The sequence below is a fragment of the Zingiber officinale genome, chromosome 6B (assembly GCF_018446385.1).
Source record: "Zingiber officinale cultivar Zhangliang chromosome 6B, Zo_v1.1, whole genome shotgun sequence".
NCBI lineage: Eukaryota > Viridiplantae > Streptophyta > Magnoliopsida > Zingiberales > Zingiberaceae > Zingiber > Zingiber officinale.
The window spans coordinates 127,198,942-127,224,495 of record NC_055996.1 but is presented as its reverse complement, the minus strand read 5'-3'; the positions used below and the strand labels follow the sequence as shown (position 1 = coordinate 127,224,495).

The 25,554-nt window shown below is 45.4% G+C and overlaps 2 protein-coding genes across 3 annotated transcripts; one reads left to right on the top strand and one right to left on the bottom strand.

Annotated features, from left to right (window-relative positions):
• Positions 1-7,731: 7,731 nt before the first annotated feature.
• LOC121989426 (50S ribosomal protein L30-like) lies at positions 7,732-8,314 on the bottom strand. Its single transcript, XM_042543485.1, has 2 exons — positions 8,081-8,314; positions 7,732-7,999 (listed from the first exon to the last, which is right to left on the bottom strand). Exons 1-2 carry the CDS (start codon positions 8,276-8,278, stop codon positions 7,856-7,858), a joined length of 342 nt encoding a protein of 113 aa, XP_042399419.1. The 5' UTR covers positions 8,279-8,314; the 3' UTR covers positions 7,732-7,855.
• A 120-nt stretch (positions 8,315-8,434) lies between these two features.
• Positions 8,435-25,537, top strand: LOC121989425 (probable protein phosphatase 2C 1). Of its 2 annotated transcripts, XM_042543483.1 has the most exons (12): positions 8,435-8,571; positions 8,695-8,746; positions 8,833-8,912; positions 9,027-9,108; positions 9,513-9,583; positions 23,281-23,360; positions 23,465-23,562; positions 24,547-24,670; positions 24,746-24,828; positions 25,045-25,093; positions 25,206-25,279; positions 25,364-25,537. In XM_042543483.1, exons 1-12 carry the CDS (start codon positions 8,456-8,458, stop codon positions 25,388-25,390), a joined length of 936 nt encoding a protein of 311 aa, XP_042399417.1. In that variant the 5' UTR covers positions 8,435-8,455; the 3' UTR covers positions 25,391-25,537. The 2 variants fall into 2 exon arrangements, with proteins under 2 accessions (XP_042399417.1, XP_042399418.1); XM_042543484.1 differs by lacking the exons at positions 8,435-8,571; positions 8,695-8,746; positions 8,833-8,912; positions 9,027-9,108 and having other exon boundaries at positions 9,513-9,594; positions 23,234-23,360.
• Positions 25,538-25,554: the final 17 nt, after the last annotated feature.

Sequence of the window (25,554 nt, the reverse complement as noted above, 5' to 3'; positions counted from 1 at the left end):
AGTGAAGGTCCGGGCAGCCGATGCCTCGGGAGCAACTTGAGTTCCCTCGCTCCCTTCAGTTGCAGAGCCGGTCGGAACCAAACCCCGTTCGGCTACCTCTTTGTCCTTTACCGCCTCAATATTGGCGGCTTTCAACTTGAGCTTTTCGGTTGCCTTAGCGCGCCACATAACTTCAGCTGCAGAAACAAACAATAAATCAGTTAGCACAAAAGAAAAAGGGGGATAAGAATCGCTTACTCATGCTACAAGGCAGATCGGCTTGGATGGGAGACAAGCCAAATATGTACATTACTCCAGGAAGGAGCAACTTGTCGATGTCGTATCATTGGCCGACCAGCTGGTTGGCCACATGAAGATACGCCGGATGTCTCTTGAATTTGCCAAGACCCGGTTGATTTGGCACCGCCGTCTGCCACTTCGTTCGGAAGGCCGGCCGCTCGGGGAGATGCATAAAAAAGAAATGCTCCTTCCAATGTTTATTGGAGCTCAGCATGTTGGTAAATAGGACGAAACCCGACCTAGATTGAAATATGAAGGTTCCCCACTCGGATTGTTTTGGGTAGAAGAAATAGTGGAAGATTTGGGGGTCCAAGGGGATATCGTTCAACTTGAAAAGGACTATCACCCCGCTCAGCAACCTAATCGAGTTCGGCACTAATTGGCCGAGCGGGAGGCGAAAGTGGTTGCATATTTTGATGATGAGCGGATGTGGAGGAAAGCGCAGCCCGGCCAAAAATTGATCACGGAAGAAGCAAATGGTGCCGGGCGGCGGATCATTGGGCCGATCGGAAGGAGTGGCTACAACTATTTCGTGGTCGGCCGGAATTTCATACGTCCGAATGAGACGCAAGGCGTCTTCTTCATCGAATCGGCTCTCCATAGTCGTATACCAGAGACCAGGAGCGCCGACGGTAGGCGTAGAAGTACTCGCCATGGTCGAAATAGAAGCGATAATCGACAGAAAAACTAAAAGAAAATGCTGATAGAATGCAAAAGGAAGCAATATAGGAGGCGAGTAGCTGGAAAAGAAGGCTTACGGGTACGAGGAAGATCGAGGAAAGGAAGAAGATGGCGAGCGCACCAAACAGGCGGTGAATAAGGATCGCCGGAACAGAAAGAGAAGCGTGAAGACGAAGGAGGATGAAGCAACAGTGCGGCGGAAAATGAGTCGGGGGCTTTATATTGCCGCCTGGGAGCAACCTCCACCGTCCGATCCAGGTCGTAAAAAACGAGGCCATCATCCAGCTGTCCATTTCAAACGGCGGTTGTCCCATCGGAAGTGACGCCACCGCCATACGCTGACAAACGCACGATCGCCACGTGTCAGCAGGATACTGGTTGCATTTAATGAGCGCCCCTTACCGTGCGCAGCACACGTGAGGGGCAGTAGGGGAGAGAATTGAGCATGGATTCCAAGAGAATACAAGGCACGGACAAGATATCGCCGAACGGAGGAGCATTCCTAAGCCTGGCCGAGCGGACTGATGTGGCGGTCGTTACTCAGTCAGATCGGCAGTCCAGTCAGTCGGACTTCGCCTCCTTCGACTAGACTTGAGGGGGAGGCAAGTGATCCGGCGGTTAGAACAGGGGACCCCCATTCGGAGGGGTCAATGCCGCGCTGGAGTCAAAAGGCCAAGTGGCCGACCGGAGAGGGAGGGGCCGACCTCCCGACCGGCCCCGGTAGACCGACCGGTGAATAGCCGAGGACAATAGGTGCCCCCACTGAAGTCGTAGTTCCGACGCACAATGGAACAGTAGCAGGGAGCCGAGCGGAAGCCCTAAGAGAAGGTAACATACTGTTAACAGGCCCTGCATAGTACCCTACCGGAAATATCCCCAGCATATCGATGCATATGGCAGGCCGGCGAGAGGGGAATTCCGTCCGACTGGCGCATAAAATGAGGGCCGTCCGGACGTCACTCCCCGTCCGGACGGACGTACCGGCCTGTGGGGTAGGGAAGGACAAGGACATCTTCTGACAACTGTCAAGTCCCAGGGCTAGGCCATACTCTTAGTCTGACAGTTAAGTGTTCTCTTGTCACATCGAAGACGTGCTTGGACTGTAGCAGTATGGCGTCAGGTAAGCTTTCTGACAGACACATACCGAGGTATGGGCTGCGGACACGTAGGCGCCTCGGTGGACGTACAGGAGCTCTTTCACCGCTCTATATAAAGAGCCTCATACTTCGCCGGAGGTACGCGTTCAAGACCTTTAGAGCCACTTTTTTCACTGTCTGCTTGCTTGACTTGAGCGTCGGAGGGTCGCCGCCGGGAACCCCTTCCCGGCCCGACTTCTGTGCAGGTTCGCCGGAGCTTCGTGAGACTAGCCGGAGATCTACATCGGCGACCCGGAGAGCGCCACGTGCCTAGCGCCCATTGATTCAACATTCGGACAGGATCATAAACCATTAGCATCTCAGTTTAATCCTTAAACAGTATCAGAGAAGTTCTAAAAGTTATAACAAATCTTTGTATCTGTAACCTTAGTTAAAGACAATTATAGTTTTTAACTTGAAATTTTGAAAAATGAAATTTTTTATTCGTTTTGGTGAACAATCGCTAGTTTAAGATTTTCCAGTTCTTTTTGATTTCCAGATCACCTTACACTGATCCGTAAGTTCTTAATTGAATTAATTGAAAAAAAAAAATCACAACCAATAGCTACATCCAGAATGTTGGCATCCAAACAATAAGTTCAACAATGGAATCTCAATTATTCAATTCCAACAGGAGAGGACAGCGAAGAGGAAAACATCATACATTTACTAACCTAGTAGATCCATTGTCAAGCCATGAGAGGAATAGCTAATTAGCTGACTCTGCCGCAGAAGAGGAAGCTAGTTTGCTAGAAATTTCGTATGTTATTTTTATTTTCAGACCTTGTTTTAGTATAATGATAAATAATAACTTTTATTAATTTTTCGTGGGCTAGATTTGCACTAACTTATTATAAAATTTTGATTTATTATTTTTGTCAATGAAATTGATTTTTTTAAAAATATAGATAAGAACATCAATAGCGTACCTTTCACCTTTCACGTTGCGGATTAGAATATTAATAGTATACATTTGCATGCGGTAGAAAACACATTTTATAACACGCTGCAGAAAATAATTGTTAGATATGTGTGAATGGAGAAGAGGTGAAAGAGGATAGAAGCTTCATTGTAAATGAGACTTTAGTCCCACATTAGGAGTTTCATAGCATGTTGATTGGTTTATATTAATACACATGTATTGATGATGTGAATAAATGTATGGGAAGGAGGGTGCAAATCTAGGGCATATATTGCACTAAACCATGTTGACTTGTGTACAGGCATGACTTGTGCACGTCGAATACCAGACTGGTCGAGACAAAATTTATTCAAGTGGAACAACCAATGTTTTGCCACACATATCTTTTGTTGCTTATTTAAGTGTGTAATCATTAATTCTTTTGTTGCTTATTTAAGTGTGTAATCATTATCTTTTGTTGCTTATTTAAGTGTGTAATCATTAATCGATTATTAACATTGATATTGATTAGAGTTCCTATATAAGCAGGCTACAATCACAGGCAACAAACACACACATAAGCAGAAGCTCTCTACCTTCGTTCTCTCTCTCTCTCCCCCCCCTCCTGTGTCATGCAACTTTTGCTTGGCGGGACCGATTAGGATAAAATTTGTCCAAGTGGAACAACCAATGTTTGCCACATATATCTTTTGTTGATTATTTAAGTGTGTAATCATTAATCGATCGTTAACATTGTCATTGGTTAGAACTCATATATAAGGAGACTATGGTCACAGGCAACAAACACACACACAAGCAGAAGCTCTCCACCTTCGTTCCCCTCCTCCTCTGTCGGGCAACTTTTGCTCGGCGGAGTGCTTGTAATAGCAGTAGAGTACCATTCAGTTCGTCGTGATCACCAGTGTTTTGTGGAAATCATGGTTAACCGTTGTATCAAAGGAAACAGACAACCTAAGGAAACCTCGAAGAATAGTCGGAGGTGGAGCGAATATGTTTTAAGGAAACTGCGTTCGTCGTAGACTTCGGTTCGCTCGGTTGTAAGTCCTCTTGCCCGACTGCTCATTGTCTGCTCGGCTGAATACTCGCTCACCTGAAAGGTCTCTTGCCCGAACGTTCACTTCGCCCTGCCCGACCGCATCACTCGGCCGACCACTTCATCCGCTTGGGCTACTAGCTCGCCCAGTTTGCTCAGCCGCTTGTTCACTCGCTCGACCCAGACGTTCACTTCTCCCCCTCGGCCGCATCGCCCGGTGGGCCACTTCATCCGCTCGGGCTGCTAACTCGCTCGGTCGTTTGACTGCTCGGCCTCCAACTCGGTCGACCTTTTCGTCCAGTAGGTTGCACGCCCGTCTGGCCGTTCACTCTCTCGACCCGTTCGACCTTCTGTTTACTCGGCTGCTTTGCCCATTCAGCCATATCTCGCTCAATCTACTCGCCCAATCGCTCACTTGGATCGCTCGGCCTCTCTACTTTAGGCCACCCTGCCGTCCACTGTAAGGCTAACTGCCCGCTAGGTCTAACTGCTCGCTCAACCTATCAGCCCGGTCGACCAATCTACTGCTTGCTCGGCCGACCCTTTAGTCTGCTCGGACTTTGCTGCTCGGACTCGGAACTCGGTCTACACTCAGCAATTAGTAGAAACCAGCCCCTGCTAGCAGCCTAAATTATCTACTTAGGTCATCTTGATAGATAAGTGAATTTAATTTAATATATTTAAATTATGCTAATTCCAAAATCTCCTACAAATTGTTTGTCCAACAATAATATCTGCAGCGCGCAAAGCACGCTGCGGATATTATTTTTTTGCAGTGTGCTGCAGATAATAATATCTACAACATGTAACACATGCTGTGAATAATCTAAGACTTTCAACAACTTTTAATTATACAATGTGTAATGCGCGCTGCGAAAAATGAATTTGCTTGTTACGGGAAGCCATTTTTGTTGTACGTCCATACTTTGATAAACTACTCAATTTCAATGATGAACTGACTCATGCACACATGTTGCATTTAGGGAGAGTTCCACAGAAGATGTGCAAGTCGTAAGATCCTAGATAGATAAACACAATGACTAACATAATCATCTTGTCTTTTAAAACACTTGTTATCTTCCTGTGTTCCTTAAATGAAAATAGGAAAGGGAAAATTAAAAAAAAACATAAATCTTCATTACATAAAAACACAATATCCATTAGTGTGTTTTTTGTCCATGGAAATATAGGACCAAAACTCAGTTGGCTTAAGATGAAGCCAGCATTTTATTATTTTGACATCTTAGTCAACGTATGGCAAAAGTGACTAGGTTATTTCATAAAGGTTTGACACATCATCAATAGGGATGTATCAACTATCCACTAGGAATGCTGGTATTTGATATAAGCATGAAGGGAGTAGATTAAGTGTCCAACTATGAAATGTGGCTACTACTAGGGATAGTGACGAGTGATATGTTAAGGAATGGGGGTAGTACATATTTTCTTTTGGTAATTGATGAAGATTGAAGCAAGATGGGAGGAGATAGGACAGAGCAAAGGTTTTTTAAGTTTTAAGAGGTAAGGAAGAAGAGAAAGAGAGGTTCTAAGGGGAGGGGAAGGCACTTGCAACTAAGGAGAAGGATTGGAAATGCTTATTACAAGGTGGGATGAGGCTTCTTATGTGTGATTGCCTTTGCCTGTTATCATGAAAGTGACATGAGCAGCCATTAAATGGTGTAGTGAGTCTAGGAAGTGACTGAGTTTGTCCTATGAATTTTCCCTTGTTGGAAGATGTGCTTTTAGTGCTCAAATTTTCTCACAAATGCTTTGAATCTCTAAATGACAACTTCGCCCAGGAATCCAGAATTTCTTATAATTTCTTTCAATGAAACTAAAAATTTTGAGAAGAAAAATTTTCAATCAAAATTAAATTTTGTTTGATAAAAAACAACAAAAAAGTTATAAAAGAGATTGCAAATTATAAAATCTTGTTTGGAAAAATAAATAAACTCACAGTTTGTATACTCATTTTTTTTTTTGACGAAAAGTAAAAAAAAATTGATATAAAATATTTTTCATAGTAGAAGTTATCATATTAATAGAAAAACTATATTATTATACAAATATATCTATAAAATATAACAAACTAGAACCATACTAAAAAGATAAACAGATTATTAATGAAATTAATTATATTAATTAGATTATTAACAAATCATTTATTATTGTCATAGTGAGTAAATGTTATTGTTAAATAATTTATTATTGACATAATGACTAAATTATTAATGAGATGCAAAGTCTAATTTTACGTGAAAATATATAAGGATGAAATACAAAAAATTATATATATGGGAAAATTAAAAATTCTATAACTACAAGAATGGTGTAAAATTTTAAAATGAAAGTGAAAATATAAAAAAATTAGAGGACTAAATTACAATATTAACCTACTGTTTGGAAAATGATGAACTTTTACAATTGTGGGATTTAAAATGAAATTTAGATAGTGAAATAAAATTTTAAAAACTTCAAAGGTTAAAAAAGTGTTATTTGACTAAAATTTTAAGGTGATATGAAAATTTAAAATATTTTAGAGATACTTTGAAAATATGATATCTTTAACAATAGGTTAAATTTAGGGGCTCAATTAAAAAAATGAAGAATAAAAGAATTATTTTAAGGATATATGACATGTATATGATGAGTTGAGGAGACAATTAAATTTTGTTTTATTTTTAAATAGAGATGTTGTTATAATCTAAAACTTTAGGGAGGACTAAACTATAATATTACTGGTTACACATGGAATTCCACACTGTGAGAGAAGTTTTAAAAAAGTAAAACAAAGTACCGGTGCCTACTTCCCAAGTGAACTCCAAATATCATTGTCATAGCTTGGAGTTCGGATTCTCTATATCAAACACCCGTGTCCTTTAATTGATTGGATGAATTAGATCATATCTCAAAAATATAATACATATTATGAGAATATCACACATTTCGAGGATGTCACGACTGTCAAATCAACAAGGAGACATGGGGACGTGCGATGTTTGGGATAGAGAATCCGAACTACATAACTTGTCTCCTTTGATGACGGGTCAAAATGATCTCTAACAAAGTCTCTCATGAAAATCCTCTTGATTGTCAAACAGGTCGTGCCAAAGTAGCACTATCACTTAAATTTTATACAAATTATGAAGACCACAAAAACTTGATACAAGTTCATTCTTCTTTAGATGAACTGACTGGACCAAACACCATCATACTAAGGGTATAAATGAGTTGAGTTGCTCATGAACCGCTTACGAGTAGCTCGGTCAAAGTTCGACTCGAGCTTAAATTTGACTAAGCTCAAGTCAAACTCGAGTCGGCTCGTTTAACATTCGAGTCGAGCTCGAGCTCATTTAACATGGGCCCGAGGGCTCGTTGGACTAGATAATTAATTTAATATTTTAATAATTAAAATTATTATAGGAAGAGTTTGTGGTTAAAACATATCATTTATGTATTTAAGGTCCAAGATTCGAATCTCACTTGCACATGTTTTTAATTTATTTTCTCAAATTAGGCTCGAGCTTGACTTGAGATCGAGTCTAGCCTCTGTAGTTTTCTCCGCTATTATAGCCCTACACCATACTTTTGAGGATAATATGAAAGCATCTCCAGTTTAATCCTTAATCAGTATCTATTAGAGAAGTTCTAAAGTTATAAACAAATCTTTGTATCCGTAACCTTAGTTAAAGACAGTTTTTAACTCATGGAGTCTCAATTATTCAATTCCAACCGGAGAGGAGAGAGCAGAGGAAAACAACGAAAATTTGCTAGCCTAGTAGATTCATTGAGAAGATCAGCTAATTAGCTGACTCGGCCGCAGAAGAGGAAGCCGCAGGAAAAGCGTTGACTGACGAAGATCGGCGGGCGCAGAGCCCTGTGCTCCGCCTTCTGCTGCTTCCTGGCATTGTACATTTCCTCCGTCTTCACGGCGACCAATCGCTTCACCTGGCCATTCAGCAATGAATACAAATGAGAAGAAAGTCGAGAATCCAGTAGGCGATCAAAAAGGAGAGAAAGGGATGGAACCTGGTTGAGCATGCCGAGGAGAGATGGGGTTGTGCGGTGGATGACGATTCGGTGGCAGCGGCGGAGGCGCATGGCGTCCAGGGTGCGGCGGTGGAGGCGGCGGGTGCCAGGGAGGCTGCGCACCAACGTTATGTACAGGCGAGGGCTCCACGCGATTGGCACCCGCGCCTTGAAGGCATTGAACGCGCTTCCGCTCATCTCCGATCCCTCTCTACGCCGACGAACAACCGACGATGGAAATTTCGGCCCAATCCCATGAGAGCCCAAATTAATGGCCCAATCAAATCTCACTGCTGTGCTGTGGCAGCTCCTCCACGACTCCGCTAATCTATATCGAACGTGGCGCTGTTTTCTCACTCGAACAAGAAGAGGCAGATGGGGAGGCTTTCCATCCTCCGCTCCCTCCGCCTCCTCCCTTCACCTTCCCCTCTTCGTCCTTCCTCCATTCGCCAGTCACGGCGCCTCTCTGCTTTCGCTCGTCGTCAAATTAGGTAATCATCATTGGCTCCTTCCCTCAATCGCGCAAGTATTCTTCTCGTTCCGATTCCTAATTTTTGCAATTTTAGGGCTTCTGGTCAAGCTTTTTTTTCCCTGAAAATAATTATTTATTGTAGGTCGGAGTTGTCTTTGTCATTTGGTAGTCATCTAATCCCACACCCTGCAAAAGTGAGTTTTCCCCCTTCGTTCCATTTGATATCATTTTATTCGTGTATTTTCTTGAAATGATTCTTCTTTTGTGAGTTGGTTCAAAGGTTGATAAGGGCGGTGAGGATGCCTTCTTGGTGAGCAACCACAATGGGGGAGTTTTTGCAGTTGCCGATGGTGTTTCGGGGTACTGTATTTAGTTCTTAAAAGCTTTGATGAAGATTTATGTGCTTAAGTGTAATTTTGTATTCTATTTTTTCGTGGTTTTGATGATTGATAGTTGGGCTTTGATGATTGATAGTTGGGCGGACCAGAATGTGGATCCTGCGCTATTTTCAAGGGAGCTGATGGCAAATGTTTCAGAACTAATAGTGGATGAAGAGGTGAGGATTCAGATATTGTGAAATTGATAGTATATTTTGAGTAAACGGGAGTAAATTGGCATGCATTGGATCAGTATTGATTTTGAGCCTGCATAAATGTAGTTTTTTATTTTACTCACGTTTTTTTTTCTATTTTGTTTGCAGAATTTCATGATTTTTTCAAACTACTAGGATCAGAAAAAAAGAGACTATGTTTTAGTGTTTTGGAAAACAATTAAGCTTTTTAACCGTCTCACATATATTTTAGCCTCAATGTTCTCAGTATGAAAATCAAGAAATGAATATATTTTCTTGGCCCATGTGGCTTTAACTATTTCATTGTACTTAAATAAAAAGCCATTTTGAAATATGCTTATAATTAAGATTGAACTTGCACTCGTTTCTAATCATCTTCCATTTGACAGGTCAATTATAATCCTCAAGTACTCATGAGAAAGGCCCATGCTGCTACCTCTTCTATAGGTTCAGCTACCGTGTAAGTATCATGTAAGTCTTACTTTTCTATCTTATGGCGTTAGGTTGCAGACATGTTTCCCCTTGACCTCTACAAGCACCATGGATGGACAGATTTGACTTTGTTTTGAGTAGTTACATGAAAAATTATCTGTAGATAGTCTCTCCATTGCTAATTTGCTATGTTACTCTGACATGGGTGCTCGTATCCAACATATAGATCTAAGTGTTTAACATCATATCTTGTGAGAATATTAGCTATGCTCAACAGAGGTGTCAGTCCCTACTCCCTAACTCAGTGTTGGTGTCAATGTTGTGTGAGACACGAGCACATCATTGGTAGATTGAGTCCAAGTGACTTAATCCATTGGGATCCTAAACTATTCGTTCTATGGGAGGATTACTAGAATCATTGAGAAGGGTGAGAAAAGTTGTCTAGTGATTTACAGTGGGCGAAGGCCTTTGTTTAGTTCGTTCTCGATCATGTCTAGTTAATCTTGGTTTTGGCTAGTTGTGGTGACCTCAAGTCTATCTTTCACTTATAGAGGTGATGTTTGTCGAAATGGGTACCTATCTAGACTCCTTATGCCTTGTCAATAAAGTACTGCAGCTATTTATCTACTTTGTGGAATAGTAAGCTGATAGACTTAGGTCGTTAGGTGACGTTGTTGTATTTTTTTTTTGTCCAATTACAAATTTATCTCAAAAAGAAAGTAAGCTATATGTGAATATGAATTCTGTAAGGATTTTTTTTTAAGAAAATAGTTTTTACAATACAATCCTTTTATTTTTCTTCATTTTTAGATTCTTTTCTCCTTAGGAAAAACAAATTGGAGAAAATTTCACAACACGTGCAAATTTATCTTTTTCGGAATAATTTTTATGTACAAGGAAATGACTGAAGGGAGATTTCTTAGTAGCTCATACTTGGACCAACTCAGGAAATGACTGAAGGATTTCCCCATAACTACTCCTTTTACCAACTTGAGAATGACCAAAGGGAATTCTCCAAAGCTGATACTTTTATCAATTAGGGAAAAGATCGAAGGGTTCCTATAGCTAATACTTGGACCAACTTGGGAATGACTAACGGGAATTCCCCATAGCTAATACTTGGACCAACTTCAAGGACCTTAAGGAGGGGGCCTCATAAAACCCATATTGGAGCCCCAAATCGATCCACAAGGACAGAGAATCACATTTAGGAGCCCCCAAATATCTCTACAAGGATAGAGAAGAAGGGTTTGCTGCAAAAAGGGGTTCGTCCACTCTTATTTCATTGAATACCATAGTCCACATTCGTGATATTTACAGAACACGACTGTTGGTACAGGGAGCACCAGACGATCGAACCTGTGTTTTGATAATGACAAAGGGGTTCAATGTTAAGTTATCTTGTTGTCTAACAAGTTGAACTAAGTATGTAGGAAAATCCTAAGTACGGTTTGACAGGTGGAAAGTCTTAGCTGTGCTTAGGCAACTAAGTCGTGGTCCAAGGAACTGAGCAAAGTCTTGGCGGGTCGAGGACTCTGGGCGAAATCCTAGAGTCAAGAACTCTAGGTAAAAATCCTAAGGTTACGGACACCAGGTGGAAGTCTGGACGAGTCGTGGATCGGACATTCAGCATGAAGTCCTGAAGTCACGGATAATAAGCAAAAGTCCAGTTGGTCTGGAGGACCGGTCTAGCAAAAGGTAATTTCTTATGAGAGGAGTGGTGAGGATGTATTTCCCGAAGAGGGAACAGTAGGCGTCGGTTCGACCTAGAATTTCAATGAAACTCAAAATCAGGATCGGACAGTCCGAACGCTGTCAAAATGTGTCATTCTTTAAATATTATTTGCCTGGACTAACCTTGTTTTGTATAAAAAGAAGTTGGTAGAAAATGAAGTCCGAGCATTCGGGGAGGCTTCACCCGGAGCAGGGTGCCAACACCCTTGCGGTTCGAGCTGTTAGAGTGTATACTAAAAGCCTAGCTTTTTGTAAACATTTATTTTGAAATAAAGAATCACATTGGTCAAATGTCTACATTTATATGCTAAGTGTAGTTGTTCAATTAATTTATATTGTAGATAACATAGTGTGTGGTGTCACACACAAAAGATCATGTTATCAGTTCCTTATAAGTTATAAAAAGTAGCTCACGACTAAGATGGAAATGAACAAACCATTGGAATAGTCGTAGTGTAATTTGGTATTAGTTTATCTTGACTATAAAATTATACTAGTACACTCTGAGTGTATTGAGCAGGACCATTTGAGGTAGTTTCTTTTTATACTAACTGATCTTGTGGTAAGAGCCCGGGACCCCCTAACGAGGGGTCAACGCCACATGGAGGTCAAATGGCCAAGTAGCCCGCCGGAGAAGGGTGAGCCGACCGGACTTGGAAGAAATGGATAAGACCGATCGACCGACCAAGGGACATTCGGTAGTAAAAGGCGCCCTGACCGGGTCGGGGTTCCGACGCTCTGTCGAAACAGTAGTTAAGAGCCGAGCGGAAGAACCAGGAGAAAATGACACTGCTAACAGTCTACATAGCGCCTACTGGAAATTTCCCCAGCACACCAATGTCAACGGCAGGCCGGACGCGAGGACGGACTCCCTGTCCAGCCGGTCGGCCGCCCCGGATTATGAGCAGTAAAGAAGGGGGAACATCTTCTGACAGCCGTCAAGTCATATGGCTAGGCCATACTCCTAGTCTGACAACGGGGTGTCCTGTTGTCCCATCGAAGGCGCAATGGAACTGTTGCAGTATGGCGTCAGGTAAGCTCTCTGACAGGTGCATACCGGGGTATGGGCTGCAGACATGTATGCACCTCGGTGGACGTGCATTAGTTCTTTCACCGCTCTATATAAAGAGCCTCTTACTTTGCCGGAGGTACGCACACTACGAGTTTTGGAGCCCCTTTCTCTCTATTGAGCTTTGCCTGACTTGAGCGTCGGAGGGTCGCCGCCGGAAACTCCTTCCCGGCCCGACTTCTGTGCAGGATCGCCAGAGCTTCGGAGGCCTGCGCCATTGACTAGGAAAGCGCCACGTGCCCAACGTCCTTTGGTTCGGCGATTCGGACAGGATCAATTTGGCGCCGTCTGTGGGAACGCTCCTGCATCCGATCGGAAACAATGGACGAGGCTGGACGACAACACATGGTGACGCTTTCGAACGAGGAACTCGACGCTCTGATCGAGATAAGGGCCGCCAAGCTCGTGGAGCAAAAACAGAAAGCCACAGCCGAGCGGCCGGAGCAGCAAGCAACATCAGCGTTTGGTGGTCGAGCGGAAGCGCCACCAGCCACCGTTGCATTTCATCGAGCCCTATTCCGCACCCCTGAAGCCGTACCAGCTCACAGAGATAGGGGATCTTCTTCGGACGAAATGCCTAGACGAGATGATAGAAAGGGGAAAGCCCCCCGAGCGGACGCATCGCCCGAGCGGATCAATCGCCAATTTTCAGAGGCTATTCTACGAGACCCTCTGCCAAAGCACTACGTGCCTCCGACGATCGGCGAGTACAATGGGACAACCGACCCAGATGATCATCTGGGTAAGTTCGATAACACAGCTACTCTCCATCAATACACGGATGGAGTAAAATGTCGAGTTTTTCTTACCACTCTCTCGGGATCGGCTCAACGGTGGTTCCGGAGATTGCCGGACGGATCCATCACGAGCTTCAAAGATTTCCGAACGGCCTTCCTCCACTATTTTGCGAGCAGTCGACGCTACCAGAAAACGAGCGTGAGCCTGTTCGCCATCAAGCAAGAAGCCCGTGAATCGCTTCGAGCTTACATCCAGCGGTTCAACCAAGTGGCGATGGACATTCCAACGGCCACCTCGGAAACCATGATGAATGCCTTCACACAAGGCCCGTGGACGGGATTTCTTCCGATCGCTCATCCGAAAGCCGCCCCGAGATTATGATCACATGCTACACCGGGCGAACGAATACATCAACGTGGAAGAGGCACGAGCGGCTAGGAAAAAAGAAACTCCAATCGAGCGGGCTCCTCCAGCCGAGCGGAAACAACACGCCACTCATCAGCCGCCCAGAGGACCAAGGGCCGAAGCAATCCGATCCCCCCATGCCAGGTCCCACGTGCAAGAGGTAGCCGCCTACCAAAGCCAAAGAAGAATGGACCCCGATGTTCCGCCCTTCCATCGGACGGACACGCACAACACAAGGGATTGTCAAGTTTTCCTTCGTGGTTCATCCCGGGACGACGGTCTCCCTCAGTCGACAGGCGGCAGAGAACTCATGACGCCGAGCGGACAAGAACCGATAGGCCACAACAACAGGCTCCCGATAGGCATCGTTCTCCAAGGCAGGAGAATCGCCGAGCGTCCAGAGAACGGTCCTGACCGTCCGCTCGGGAAGAGGAAAATAGAAGCAATACTTCCCGAGGCGAGATCAACGTTATTGCTTGCCGACCGGAGGAGACCTAATCGAGCTAGAAAGGCAAGCGATCTCCAAATTACGCCATGCAGCCAAGAACGCGAACGGACCGGAAATCGCCGCTGGGACTTGGAAGGAGTCAAGTACCCCACGATGCTCGCCATCAAAGCGTAATAGCCAATTACACACCATCACGTATTTGTTAACATGTGAGCCAACCAACATCTTATTCAAGAAGGCGCTCGATCACCGCAAATCGATCGAGCCGAGTCATACCCACGACAACTCCGCCTACGGTTTACTGCAACGGTTCAACCGGACAGATCCTACTGGCTACCTCGGGAGAAGAGCCGCCAGAGGACAAGGACAACAAACTTTGTGGTGGTCGACTCTCCTCGCCCTACAACGTTATTCTGGGACGACCGGCGCCACGAATTCCGAGCGGTCGCCTCAACCTTCCATCGAAGATCAAGTTCCCCGGAGGACAAAGTGGAGAAGCACGGGAGATCAACTAGTCGGCGATGTTACATCGAGACGGTCCGAGCAGAAGCCAATCCTAAGACGCCCGATCGAGGTAAACGCCATCACGAAAAGCCATCCTCTTTAATTTACGAAGAGAAAGAGGAAGTGTAGATTCACCCAACCCGACCGGAGGCCACGACTTTTATCATCCGATCCGGAGGAGAAGCTAAAGAGGAGTCGACCCAACGCCTCAAGAAATCACGATGTCTTTCGTCGGGCGACGACGAGCCGCCTCGAATTTCGCTAGCATAAGCGCGAGTTACATGTCCGACCGGACGACGGTGAAGCAAAGAAAAGGGACTTCAATTCCATCATCCGAGGAGGTGGAAAACTTGAGGCCTGCCATATACGCGAGGTCCCCGAATGGTTCACTAACGAGTATTAGTCTCCTGCCGTGCAACAAGTGGAGAGTGTGCAGATTTTCGGATCTCAACAAAGCTCGCGAAGATTTTTATCCTCTCCTGATAGATCACCGTGGACTCTACTACAATTAATCAGATGCTGACGCCTACTGGCTATCACCATGCCGCCACCCGTGAGGATCAAGAAAAGTCAGCGACGGCCGCTGACACTTATTGCTATAATGCGATGCCGCTCGATCAAGATGCGGGGCCACATATCGTTGATGAATAAAGTATTCAGAGAGCAGATCGGACGTAATCTAGAAATTTATGTGGACGACATTCTCATTAAGTCCGTCCGAGCGGCCGAGCTCTTCAAGGACCTGGAAGAAACCTTCCGAACGCTACGCAAATACGGAGTCAAGCTTAATCCCCTGAAGTGCCTGTTCGAGCAAAGAGGGCGCTGGGTACATAGTGACCGATCGGCATCAAGCAAATCCTTGCGAGATATGCCGCCCAAGAAAATACAAGGAAGCTCAACAGCTGACCGGTCAGATCATGACGCTATCCAAATTCATATCCAAGTCGTCCGACTGGAGCCTGCCGTTCTTCAAAGTGCTTTGTCGAGCTACAAAATTTCAATGGGAAGCCGAGTGTGATCGAGCATTGGAAGAGCTGAAGCAATATCTAAACTCCTTACCTGTATTAGCCAAGCCAATTATTGGTGAGCCACTTCAGATTTATCTATCATCCAACGAACATGTCGTTGGATCGACTCTAGTTAGGCAGAACGTCCAAGAGCAGCAGCATGTATACTTTTTGAGCCACATTTTTAAAGATGCAGAATCTCGCTACACTGGTCTCGAAAAGCTAGCTCATCGTCTCGCCGCTCGAAGGCTCCATTCATATTTCCTAGCACACACCATCATTGTACTAACCAATAGCGCCTTGGAACGAGTTCTACTAAATCCCGAAGCATCAGGAAGGCTATCAAATCGACGACCGAACTAAGCAAATTTGACATATAATATCAACCCCAACTGGCAATCAAAGCGCAGGCCTTAGCCGATTTCATCATCGAGGTATAGAAGGTCGAGCCGGAGACAACATGGAAGATATATGTGGATGGGTCGCCGACTCGGCAAGGCCGGATCGGAATACTGCTTTTTCAAAGAAGAAAAGACGCACTTCTCCATTAGATTAATTATAAAGCCACCAACAATGAAGGTAACATAAGGCATTGATAGCCGGCCTGGGCCTTCAGAAGCTCAAAGCAGATTTTAGAGAAGTTATTGTCCGTAAGATACCCAGAGCGGAAAATCAAGCGATGAGTTAGCCAAACTCGCGAGCTCAATAACGCCAATCGCCATTCAGCAGCCAATTGAAAAAGCACACTGGTGGCGACGTCGACCGGATGGAAGGCCTCACATTTCCAAGCGATCGGACGCCCATCATAGAGTTCCTCCGCGGCGCCACACCATCCAATGAGTATGAAGCCCAAATGCTAAGGAGGAGAATCGGCGATCAGCTTTATAAAAAGGCTTTCTCACGTCCGTTGTTGAAATGCGTGAGCTCGGAGGACTCGGCTTACATCCTCCAAGAAGTACATCAAGGATCGTGCGGAGGACATCCGGGCGGACGAGCACTAGCTAAGAAGATCCTGCTAGCTGGATACTTCTGGCCGACTTTACAAGCAGATGCCGCTCGGAGAGTGTCGACGTGTCTTTCATGCCAAAAGTACCATAACTTCAACCACCGACCGGCCGAGGAAATGAAGGCATCAACCGTTTCATGTCCGTTCGATCAATGGGGAATGGATATTGTCGGTCCATTTCCGATGGCGACCGGACAGAGGAAATTTTTACCGGTGGCGGTCGATTATTTTTCCAAGTGGGTGGAGGCTGAGCCGCTGGCAAAGATCACCGAACAGATGGTCAAAAAATTCATCTGGCAACACATCATCTGTCGGTTCGGCATCCCTCGCTGATTGGTTTCCGACAATGGGCGGCAATTCACAGGGAAGGTGCTAGAGGATTGGTGTAAAAGCTACGGCATCGAGCAACACTTCACGTCCGTGGCTTATCCCCAAAGTAACGGTCAAGCCGAAGTAGCCAATCGGGAAATTCTTCGTATTCTGCGCGCTCGGCTCGACCATTTGGGAGGAAGTTGGGCGGATGAAGTGTTGGGCGTCTTATGGGCCATCCGAACGACTCCGAAGGAAGGGACGGGCGTCACACCGTTCCATTTGGTGTATGGCGGCGAGGCGGTCATTCCGGTTGAGGTCGGTGTTGAGTCCGTCCGGATCCAGAGCTATGATGATGGCAACGCCGAGCGGAGGAACATGGAGCTGGATTTAGTCGCCGAAGAGCGAGCCAAGGCGTCCGTTCGGCTGATGGCGTATCGGTAGCGGATGAAGCAAAACTACAACCGCCGCGTAATCCCCAGATCATTCCAGGTCGGCGATCTCGTCTGGAAGAAAGTCAAGCCGGTCGGCGACGTCGGCAAACTGGAGGCACCGTGGGCGGGCCCCTTCAAGGTTATTGAAAAGCTCCGATCGGGCGCATATTATTTGGAGGATGAAGACGGGCGGCAGCTAGATCGACCGTGGAGTGCAAATCATCTCCAGCCTTATCGAGCTGGATGAAAGGTGCATGAATGTAATTCATTTTTGTGTATATGCTAGTCGCCTATGTCCTTGTAATGCAGGAAGCAAAAAGATGAAAACGCATTGAGCATTTTTGTGTATGTGCCGTTCGGCCGGGGCATATAAATATACGAGCCAAATGCTCGAAGGTGAAGACCCTGCACCGTTCGGCCGGGCGTATAGTATCCAAGCCGAACGCTCGATGACGAAGACCCCGCGCCGTTCGGCAGGGGGAATTGTATCCGAGCCAAAGGCTCAATATCGAAGGCCCCGGACCGTTAGGCCGGAGGTATATTAAACGAGCCGCACGCTCAATATCGAAGGTCCCGTACCGTTCGGCCGGAGGTATATTGTACGAGCCGCATGCTCGATAACGAAGACCCCTCGCCCCTCGGCAGGGCGTATATAATCAGTTAAAGTTAGCCGTAAAGGCCGTCGAGCTCCGACGTTAAATATCGAGAGACGAGCCGGCGTCTATAAACGTCCGAGCGGAAGACCGTCGAGCTCCGACGTTAAATATCGAGAGATGAGCCGACGTCTATAAACGTCCGAGCGGAAGACCGTCGAGCTCCGACGTTAAATATCGAGAGACGAGCCGGCGTCTATAAACGTCCGAGCGAATAGCCATTCGCATGATACGATCAACGATAGCCTGGTCGTTAAAACCAACATACGACTGAGCGGCTCGCTTATCAAATATGTACGGAAAACCCCTTTGGGGGTAAGGCACGAAGCAAAAGTTGGTCAGTAGAAGTTAAAGATATTAGCATGTAAACGCCGAGCGGCTGCTCAGTCGCATGATAAAAGACATTAAAGACAATCGACTTGTCTGGTAGAGCGTGGTGCCGAGCGGAAGAGTTTTAAAGAACACTCACAGTCGTGACGAGAGAAAAATTTCTTGCCAAAACAGAAGTTGAAGGAACAGAAAAGATTATCTATTATGCACTGGGTGAACCAAAAAAGTTACTACAAAATAAGTTGGGCGCGGGAATACAAAAAGTTCATAAAAACGCTTATCACGCGTCAAAGTCAAAAAGAGTGTCTGGACGGCGCCCATCACCGTCGCGAGGTCCTCGGGACGGCTACCGGCCGGCAGTGGCCTCGGTCTTGGATAATCCACCGCCTTGATTGCTTCTTCGAAAGTGAGGATATCTTGTCGGTAAACTTCTCTTGAAATCTTCCGAGCGGAGATACGCCTTCCTCACTTCGTCAGAGCCGACTTTTGAGCGCGGCGTGGGCAGCGTCGCTGGCGGCTCGAGATCCTTCAAGTCTCCATCAAATCTTTGAGATCGGCCGAGCGGCTCTCCTTTCTAGCCAGCAGAGCATCCAGATCCTCGATGCGTTGCTCAGCCCTCGGATCTCCACCTTCATTCGGTCCATATCGATGGCCTGGAGCTTCCGGGTGGTCGCCGTCTTGATCTCCTTATCTCGTTGCTTGATCATCACCTCACGCCGAACGACCTTGCTCGCTAGATCGAAGCCCTTTCCGCTCGGCATCCAAGAGTTTTTCGCCTTCTCCAGCGGCCGCCGACGCCCAGCACTTCGTAGCTTTTGTTTTTCAACTCGCCCTCCGCTTCCGCCAATCGATCGCTAATGGCGATCCGCCCACCCGCTCGCTAGCAAACGTGGATAGGTTAAAACATAATTCAAATACGCAAACAAAGAAACAGAGCATACCCCGGTGGCCATTGTTGTCGCCGAGCTGCCGGGAGTCATCTTGGCTATTCGACGCCGAGCGCCCACCCAAGCTTGGGCAAGAGGGCCCATCGGTGATCTGCCGCTCGGGGACCATTGGCCGATCAGCAGCCATGTACCCTCCGAAGGAAGGCGCGACGCTTTAATTAAATTCGCCGCTCGGCTCGCTCGAGAAGCGTCGGCCCACCGGACGGCCCACCGTGACCAGAAGGAAGAAGCTCGATACGGCAGAGTTCTTAGAGGACGGACGGCACTCGAGCTGGCCCTCGGAGAGCCATGTGGGGTCGGAGTACTCTCGAGGGAAACCGTCCCGGACAGCACCGGAGCGTCCGCGCCCCGCTCGGGCTGGGGCTCATCAAGTGGAGTTGAGGCAGAGGCAAATTCCGGTCGTCGGCGCTTCCGAGTGACTAGCGGAACATCATCTGCCGAACGGCCCTCTACCTCAGCTTGGTTAGAAGGTTCAGTGCCGCCCGTTGCCTCGTCGTGAGAGGTAGCAGCGGCTAAGGCTTCAGGGGCATCCTGAGTCCCCTCACTTGCTTCGCCGGTCGGTTCAGCTAGACCAAGGCCCCGCTCGGCGACCTCTTTGTTCTTCACCGCCTCGATCTGAGCGGCTTTCAATTTGAGCTTCTCGGTCGCCTTAGCACGCCACATGACTTCAGCTGCAGAAGCAAGAAATAAATCAGTTAGAACAAAATAAACGAGAGGATAAGGGAACTTACTCATGCTGCAGGGCAGATCGGCTGGGGTAGAAGACAAGCCGAATATGTGCATTACTCCCGGAAGGAGCAGCTTGTCAATATGATACCGACTAACTAGCCGTGCGTGAAGGTAAGCCGCGTCGCCTCTAAATTGCCGGTTCTTGGCATTCTGCCCCGCCACTTGGTACGAAAAGTCGGTCGCTCGAAAACGATATAGAAAAATGCTCCTTCCAATGTTTGTTGGAGCTCAGCATATTATCAAAAGGACGAAGCCTATCCTAGATTGGAAAACAAAGGTGCCCCACCCGGCTTGCTTGGGATAAAAAGTAGTGGAAAATTTTTGGGTCTAAGGGGATGGCGTTCATTGAACAAAACTATCACTCCGCCCAGCAGCCTAAAGGAACTACCGCCGAGCGGAATGCGAAAATAATTGCAAACTTGTAAGAAAAATTTGTGGGGTGGAAAACGCAGTCCGGCCAGAAATTGGTCTCGGAAGAAAAGAACCGTGCCGGACGGCGCTTCATGAGGCCGATCGGCCGGTGTGGCTAACACTATTTGGTGATCGATCGGCAGATCATAGGTTCGAGTGAGGCGCAGGGCGTCCTTCTCGTCAAAATGGCTCTCTATGGTCGTATACCATAGATCCGGAGCGCCGTCGGTCGACTGCGAGGTGCTAGTCATGGCCGAAAGACAAGAATGCGGGACCAAAAGGGAAGGTTCAAGCAAGGAATGGAGAAAAACCGACTGAAGGAAATGATTAACAGAAAGAAGAAAACATTGGGAGCAAGAAAAAAGGGTCTTACAAGCAAGGGAGATGATCGGAAGAAATTGTAGGGTCGTCGGAGAGCCGGAACGCAAGATCGCTGGAGAAGAAAGAAGCAGCGAAACGTCGGGAGGAGAGGAGGCCGAAATGCGGCGGAAAGCGGAAGTCGGAGCTTTATAAGGGCGGCCGCTATTGATTTCAGCCGTCCGATCCAAGTCGCCGATATCGAGGTTGTCATCTAGCCGTCCATTTCAAACGGCGGCTGCCCCATCGGAAGTGACGCCACCGCCATACGCTGACAAACGCACGACCGCCACGTGTCAGCAGGAAACTGGTCGCATTTAATGAGCTCCCCTTACTGTGCGTAGAGCACGTGATGGGTAGTGAATTCCAAGAGAACACGAGGCACGGACACGATATCGCCGAACGGATGAGTATCCCTATACCTAACCGAGCGGCCTAATGCAATGATCATTGCTCAGCCAGACCGGCAGTCCAGTCAGTCGGACTTCGCCTCCTTCGACTAGACTCGAGGGGAAGGCAAGTGATCCGGTGGTAAGAGCCCGGGACCCCCTAACGAGGGGTCAACGCCACATGGAGGTCAAATGACCAAGTAGCCCGCCGGAGAAGGGTGAGCCGACCGGACTTGGAAGAAATGGATAAGACCGATCGGCCGACCAAGGGACATTCGGTAGTAAAAGGCGCCCTGACCGGGTCGGGGTTCCGACGCTCTGTCGAAACAGTAGTTAAGAGCCGAGCGGAAGAACCAGGAGAAAATGACACTGCTAACAGTCTACATAGCGCCATCGGAAATTTCCCGACACTAATGTCAACGGCAGGGACGCGAGGTGAGTCTTGCCGTAGCGTAAAAGGAGGAGGGCGGCTGACGGACTTCGTCCCAGGTGGCCGCCTTACATGAAAGCGAAAGAAGGGGAACATCTTCGACAAGTCGTATACGGCTAGCATACTCCTAGTCCGACAACGGGTGTCTGTTGTCCCATCAAGGCGCAATGGGCTGCAGATGGCGCCGTAAGCTCTCGGCAGTGCATACCGGTATGGGTCAGCATACGTATGCACCTCGGTGGACGGCATTAGTTCTTTCACCGCCTATATAAAGAGCCTCATACTACGCACTACGAGTTTTGGAGCCCCTTTCTCTCTATTGAGCTTTGCCTGACTTGAGCGTCGGAGGGTCGCCGCCGGGAACCCCTTCCCGGCCCGACTTCTGTGCAGGATCGCCGGAGCTTCGGAGGCCTGCGCCATCGACTAGGAAAGCGCCACGTGCCCAACGTCCTTTGGTTCGGCGATTAGGACAGGATCACTAACTATATAAAAGAACAATACCTCTGTTATTATAGAAGTATGTACTCTTAATCATGATATAATAACAAGCATATATACTTAATACTTATTTCTTTAATTTATCAAATGGTGCGATTTAGTTCGTTAAATCAATAGGCTCGATAAGTTGGGAAATGATATTATTTATATGGTGTGTTGTTGATTATAGAATGAAACTGTGTCCTAGTAATCTATGTTGATGATGTCCCCTTGAGGAGCTTATAAGGATTGTCATGTAAACCCTGCAGGTGGACTTAGTCCGACATGACGATAAGGTTGAGTGGTACTACTCTTGGAGCTAGATATTAATTAAGTGAGTTGTAGTAACTTATTTAATTAGTGGACATTCAATATCTTAAACACAGGGAGATCAACACACTCATGATAAAAAGGAGCCCATATAGTAATATGGGATTGGTGCGACCGGTATGATATTCCGAGTATGATATTCCTAAAGAATACAATAGGTTGTTAGGAAAGGTTCAGGACTTGTATAAAATTTTTGTAAGGGAACCGGTATGATATTCCGAGTAGCAACCAACACGAGCGCCCAGAGTTGTTCCAGGCACCCGGGCGATCGAAAATCGATCTTCACAGTGAGCTGGAGCACGATGATTGGCGGACCTACATCACGGTCCGGGTGCCCGAGGGTGGTCCAGGCGCACAAAGATGGATAACTTTTGCAGATCGAGTTCGACGAGAGCACGCCACATTAGCCCTGTGGGGGCGCCCGGGGGAGGTTCCAAGAGTCCGGAATGAGCTATAAAAGGAGGATTCGACCATCACCTAGATAACAACATTCCAAACAACGTCCGCTTGTGCGCGCTACTCATAAAGCACCTCCTCAATGCTCGAAAGTTGCTCCGACGACGATTGCGCTCAAGATTTGATTCTCCAAGTCGTTGGTATTGCTGTTATTCAAATTACTTGTATTAAAGCTATAATTATATTTGTAATCATTGGATTGATTAGTATTTGCCCATCGAAAGCACTCTTACGTGCAGGCATTAGAATAGGAATCGCCACTGGCGCCGAACCAAGTAACTCTTGGGGTGTTAGCGTTGTCTCTTTCTTTCTTTTTGTCTTTATTCCGTTGCCATTTTACTCGATCGATTTTAAACGAACGTGAAGAAGCCATGAGCGCTATTCATCCCCCCTTCTAGCGCGTCTCGATCCTACAACGACAAGTGTTCAACAACTTGTTTCTTTCCATGTTCTACTTTTTGTGACCATGGGTGCCTGGTTTGTGTTCTTTCATTGCTTTATGCCTTGTTTGAAAGGTTTGAAAGTTGAGGCCAACTACTTACTGCTTCACTAATATGGATAGTATAATTGCAATATTAGAGAAGAACGGAATCCTTAAAGTGGCAAATGTTGGAGATTGTGGGTTGCGACTTATTCGGAGAGGTGATTTACCAAGAGATGAACTGACTTCTATCAGTTTTTTTTGAGGTCAGCAGCTAGAATATTTGTGATTTTAATTTTTTTTTGTCCTGTCATTTGATGGACAGACCAAGTAGTTTTTGCTACATCTCCACAAGATCACTATTTTGATTGTCCATATCAGTTGAGCTCAGAGATTTATGGCCAAACGTATCAGGATGCCACGGTATTGCTTGTTTGACTTCGTTTTCGTTAAGTTCATTTTTTTCTTCTGCTGTTGCTTGCTCTATATGAATTTTCTTTTCTTGACTTATCTTTAGTTTAGAGTAAAATTCTTTTGTACTCCAGAATCTTTTTTTTATCATCATCATCCCTTAGCATACCATTGCTTTGATATCTTCTACACTGATCCAATAAGAACAAAAATACGAAGCCTGAATGTCCCAGTGTCCATATAACAAAATTTCAGTTCAATTATTCATTTGAAGCCTTAAACCTTTGCTTTACTTGGAGAAATTATTTGCATGATCCATGACTCTGTTCAGTACTTATTCAGTTTTTTTACTAAATATTGTCAATTCTGATCATTTTCTAAGATACAAACTAAACTTAAGGTTTGACATCATGAGTAGAGGGTCAAACTAAACTTTAGCTAAAGTATAAAGCAACAAGGTTTATTAACAAGAAGAAAAACAAGCTCTTTATTTTGCTGGACTATGTGTAAATGTGCGAAGATGGAAATTTTGTGGTTAACAATGATGACATATGATTCCAAAAAATTTTGCCTATGTTTTTCAACTTAAATTGTAGAATTTTCGTGCATAAGGAGAAGCAATTGGTGTTCATTTCAATTTATCTACTTTATCACTGCCAACTGAATGGCTGTACATGGATGATGAAGCTAACTAAGATTTGGTTGCTCTAAAATGGCACAAGTAGTGGAAAAGTAGGTCTGTTTCCAGACCATTCTTAATTCTGATGCGGCATGGTATAGTTTCAAATTTATCCAGTCTGCTTTTAGTTTACATATTTGTCCACTCAAATTCTCTTCTAGTTAATATCCTACTCAACTGAGTCTACAGTGATTTATGAAGTACAAAATTTGCACTTTCCAGGAATTCTACTTTTAGCTTTATATGCCGCAGCTACATTTATTTTCTCTTTCTAATATTATTGTTTGGACTATCAAATGCTGTAACTTATTCAACAGGTATGTAGTTTAGAGTTGATTGAAGGAGATACAGTTGTCATGGGTTCAGATGGCCTTTTTGACAATATCTTTGATCATGAAATAATTTCAGCTCTCTCTGGATCTCAAGATGTCTCCGAAGCTGGTTTGTTGAGAGTACTAAATTCGCAATTTGGCTTCGACTTATTCCTTCTAACCAATATGTTTCTTGTGATGGTAGCAAACAAACTAGCCAATCTAGCACATTATCACTCTATGGATTCAAATTTTGATTCACCGTATTCCTTGGAAGCTAGAAGCAGGGTACCGACACCTTGTTTTATGTTTTGTTTGTTGTCTAAGGCTAGCATTGATGCTCTATTTCGCAACTATCATACCAAACAAATTCAACACAAGAATCTGAAATAATATTCACCGTGTCTTTGTTCCTATTATGTGCTACATGTAAACATTTAAACGTAACATGTAATTGTAGAAAACATGTTATCTAGACCTGAATAAATGATGTTTACTTTGCAGGGCTTTGACGTACCCTGGTGGAAGAAAGTCCTTGGAACAAAACTAGTTGGCATGACATTCTTAACCTCTTGTTTTGATGATTTTTTCCCATTTCCATGCTCTTAGTGTTCATGCTAATGCCTTCCATGTGATCTGATGCATCACTGGATTGTTTGACGCAGGGGGCAAGTTAGACGACATCACTGTCATCGTGGGTCGAGTAATAAGAATAAGCTTGTCGGACAACAACGAACAGGTTCACAATCAAACCCATCGATAAGCAGGTGCATATCCATTATTGTTAAATTGCTGAATGATTAGCTGACCGAATAACTGGCAGGAGGAGATTGCAAGCTCCACGTTTTGATGTTTACGGGAGATCACAAGACCATTTCTTGCTATTTAATTTCTTAATTTTACAATTTCTGTGTACCTCTATTAACAACACTCTTGTTATTCATGCAAAATTCTACTGATTTTGAAAGAAATAAGTATTAATCTTTTTTGTGAAAATGAAAGGTATATTCTAAA

Excerpts from the sequence above, each read along its gene's own strand:
- LOC121989426 (XM_042543485.1), bottom strand. The coding sequence starts at position 8,278 with ATGAGCGGAAGCGCGTTCAATGCCTTCAAGGCGCGGGTGCCAATCGCG. Across the intron at positions 8,000-8,080 it reads TCCTCGGCATGCTCAACCAG|GTGAAGCGATTGGTCGCCGT; the intron begins GTTCCATCCCTT and ends CTGAATGGCCAG.
- LOC121989425 (XM_042543483.1), top strand. The coding sequence starts at position 8,456 with ATGGGGAGGCTTTCCATCCTCCGCTCCCTCCGCCTCCTCCCTTCACCT. Across the intron at positions 8,747-8,832 it reads TAATCCCACACCCTGCAAAA|GTTGATAAGGGCGGTGAGGA; the intron begins GTGAGTTTTCCC and ends GTTGGTTCAAAG. Across the intron at positions 9,584-23,280 it reads TCTATAGGTTCAGCTACCGT|TATAATTGCAATATTAGAGA; the intron begins GTAAGTATCATG and ends TAATATGGATAG.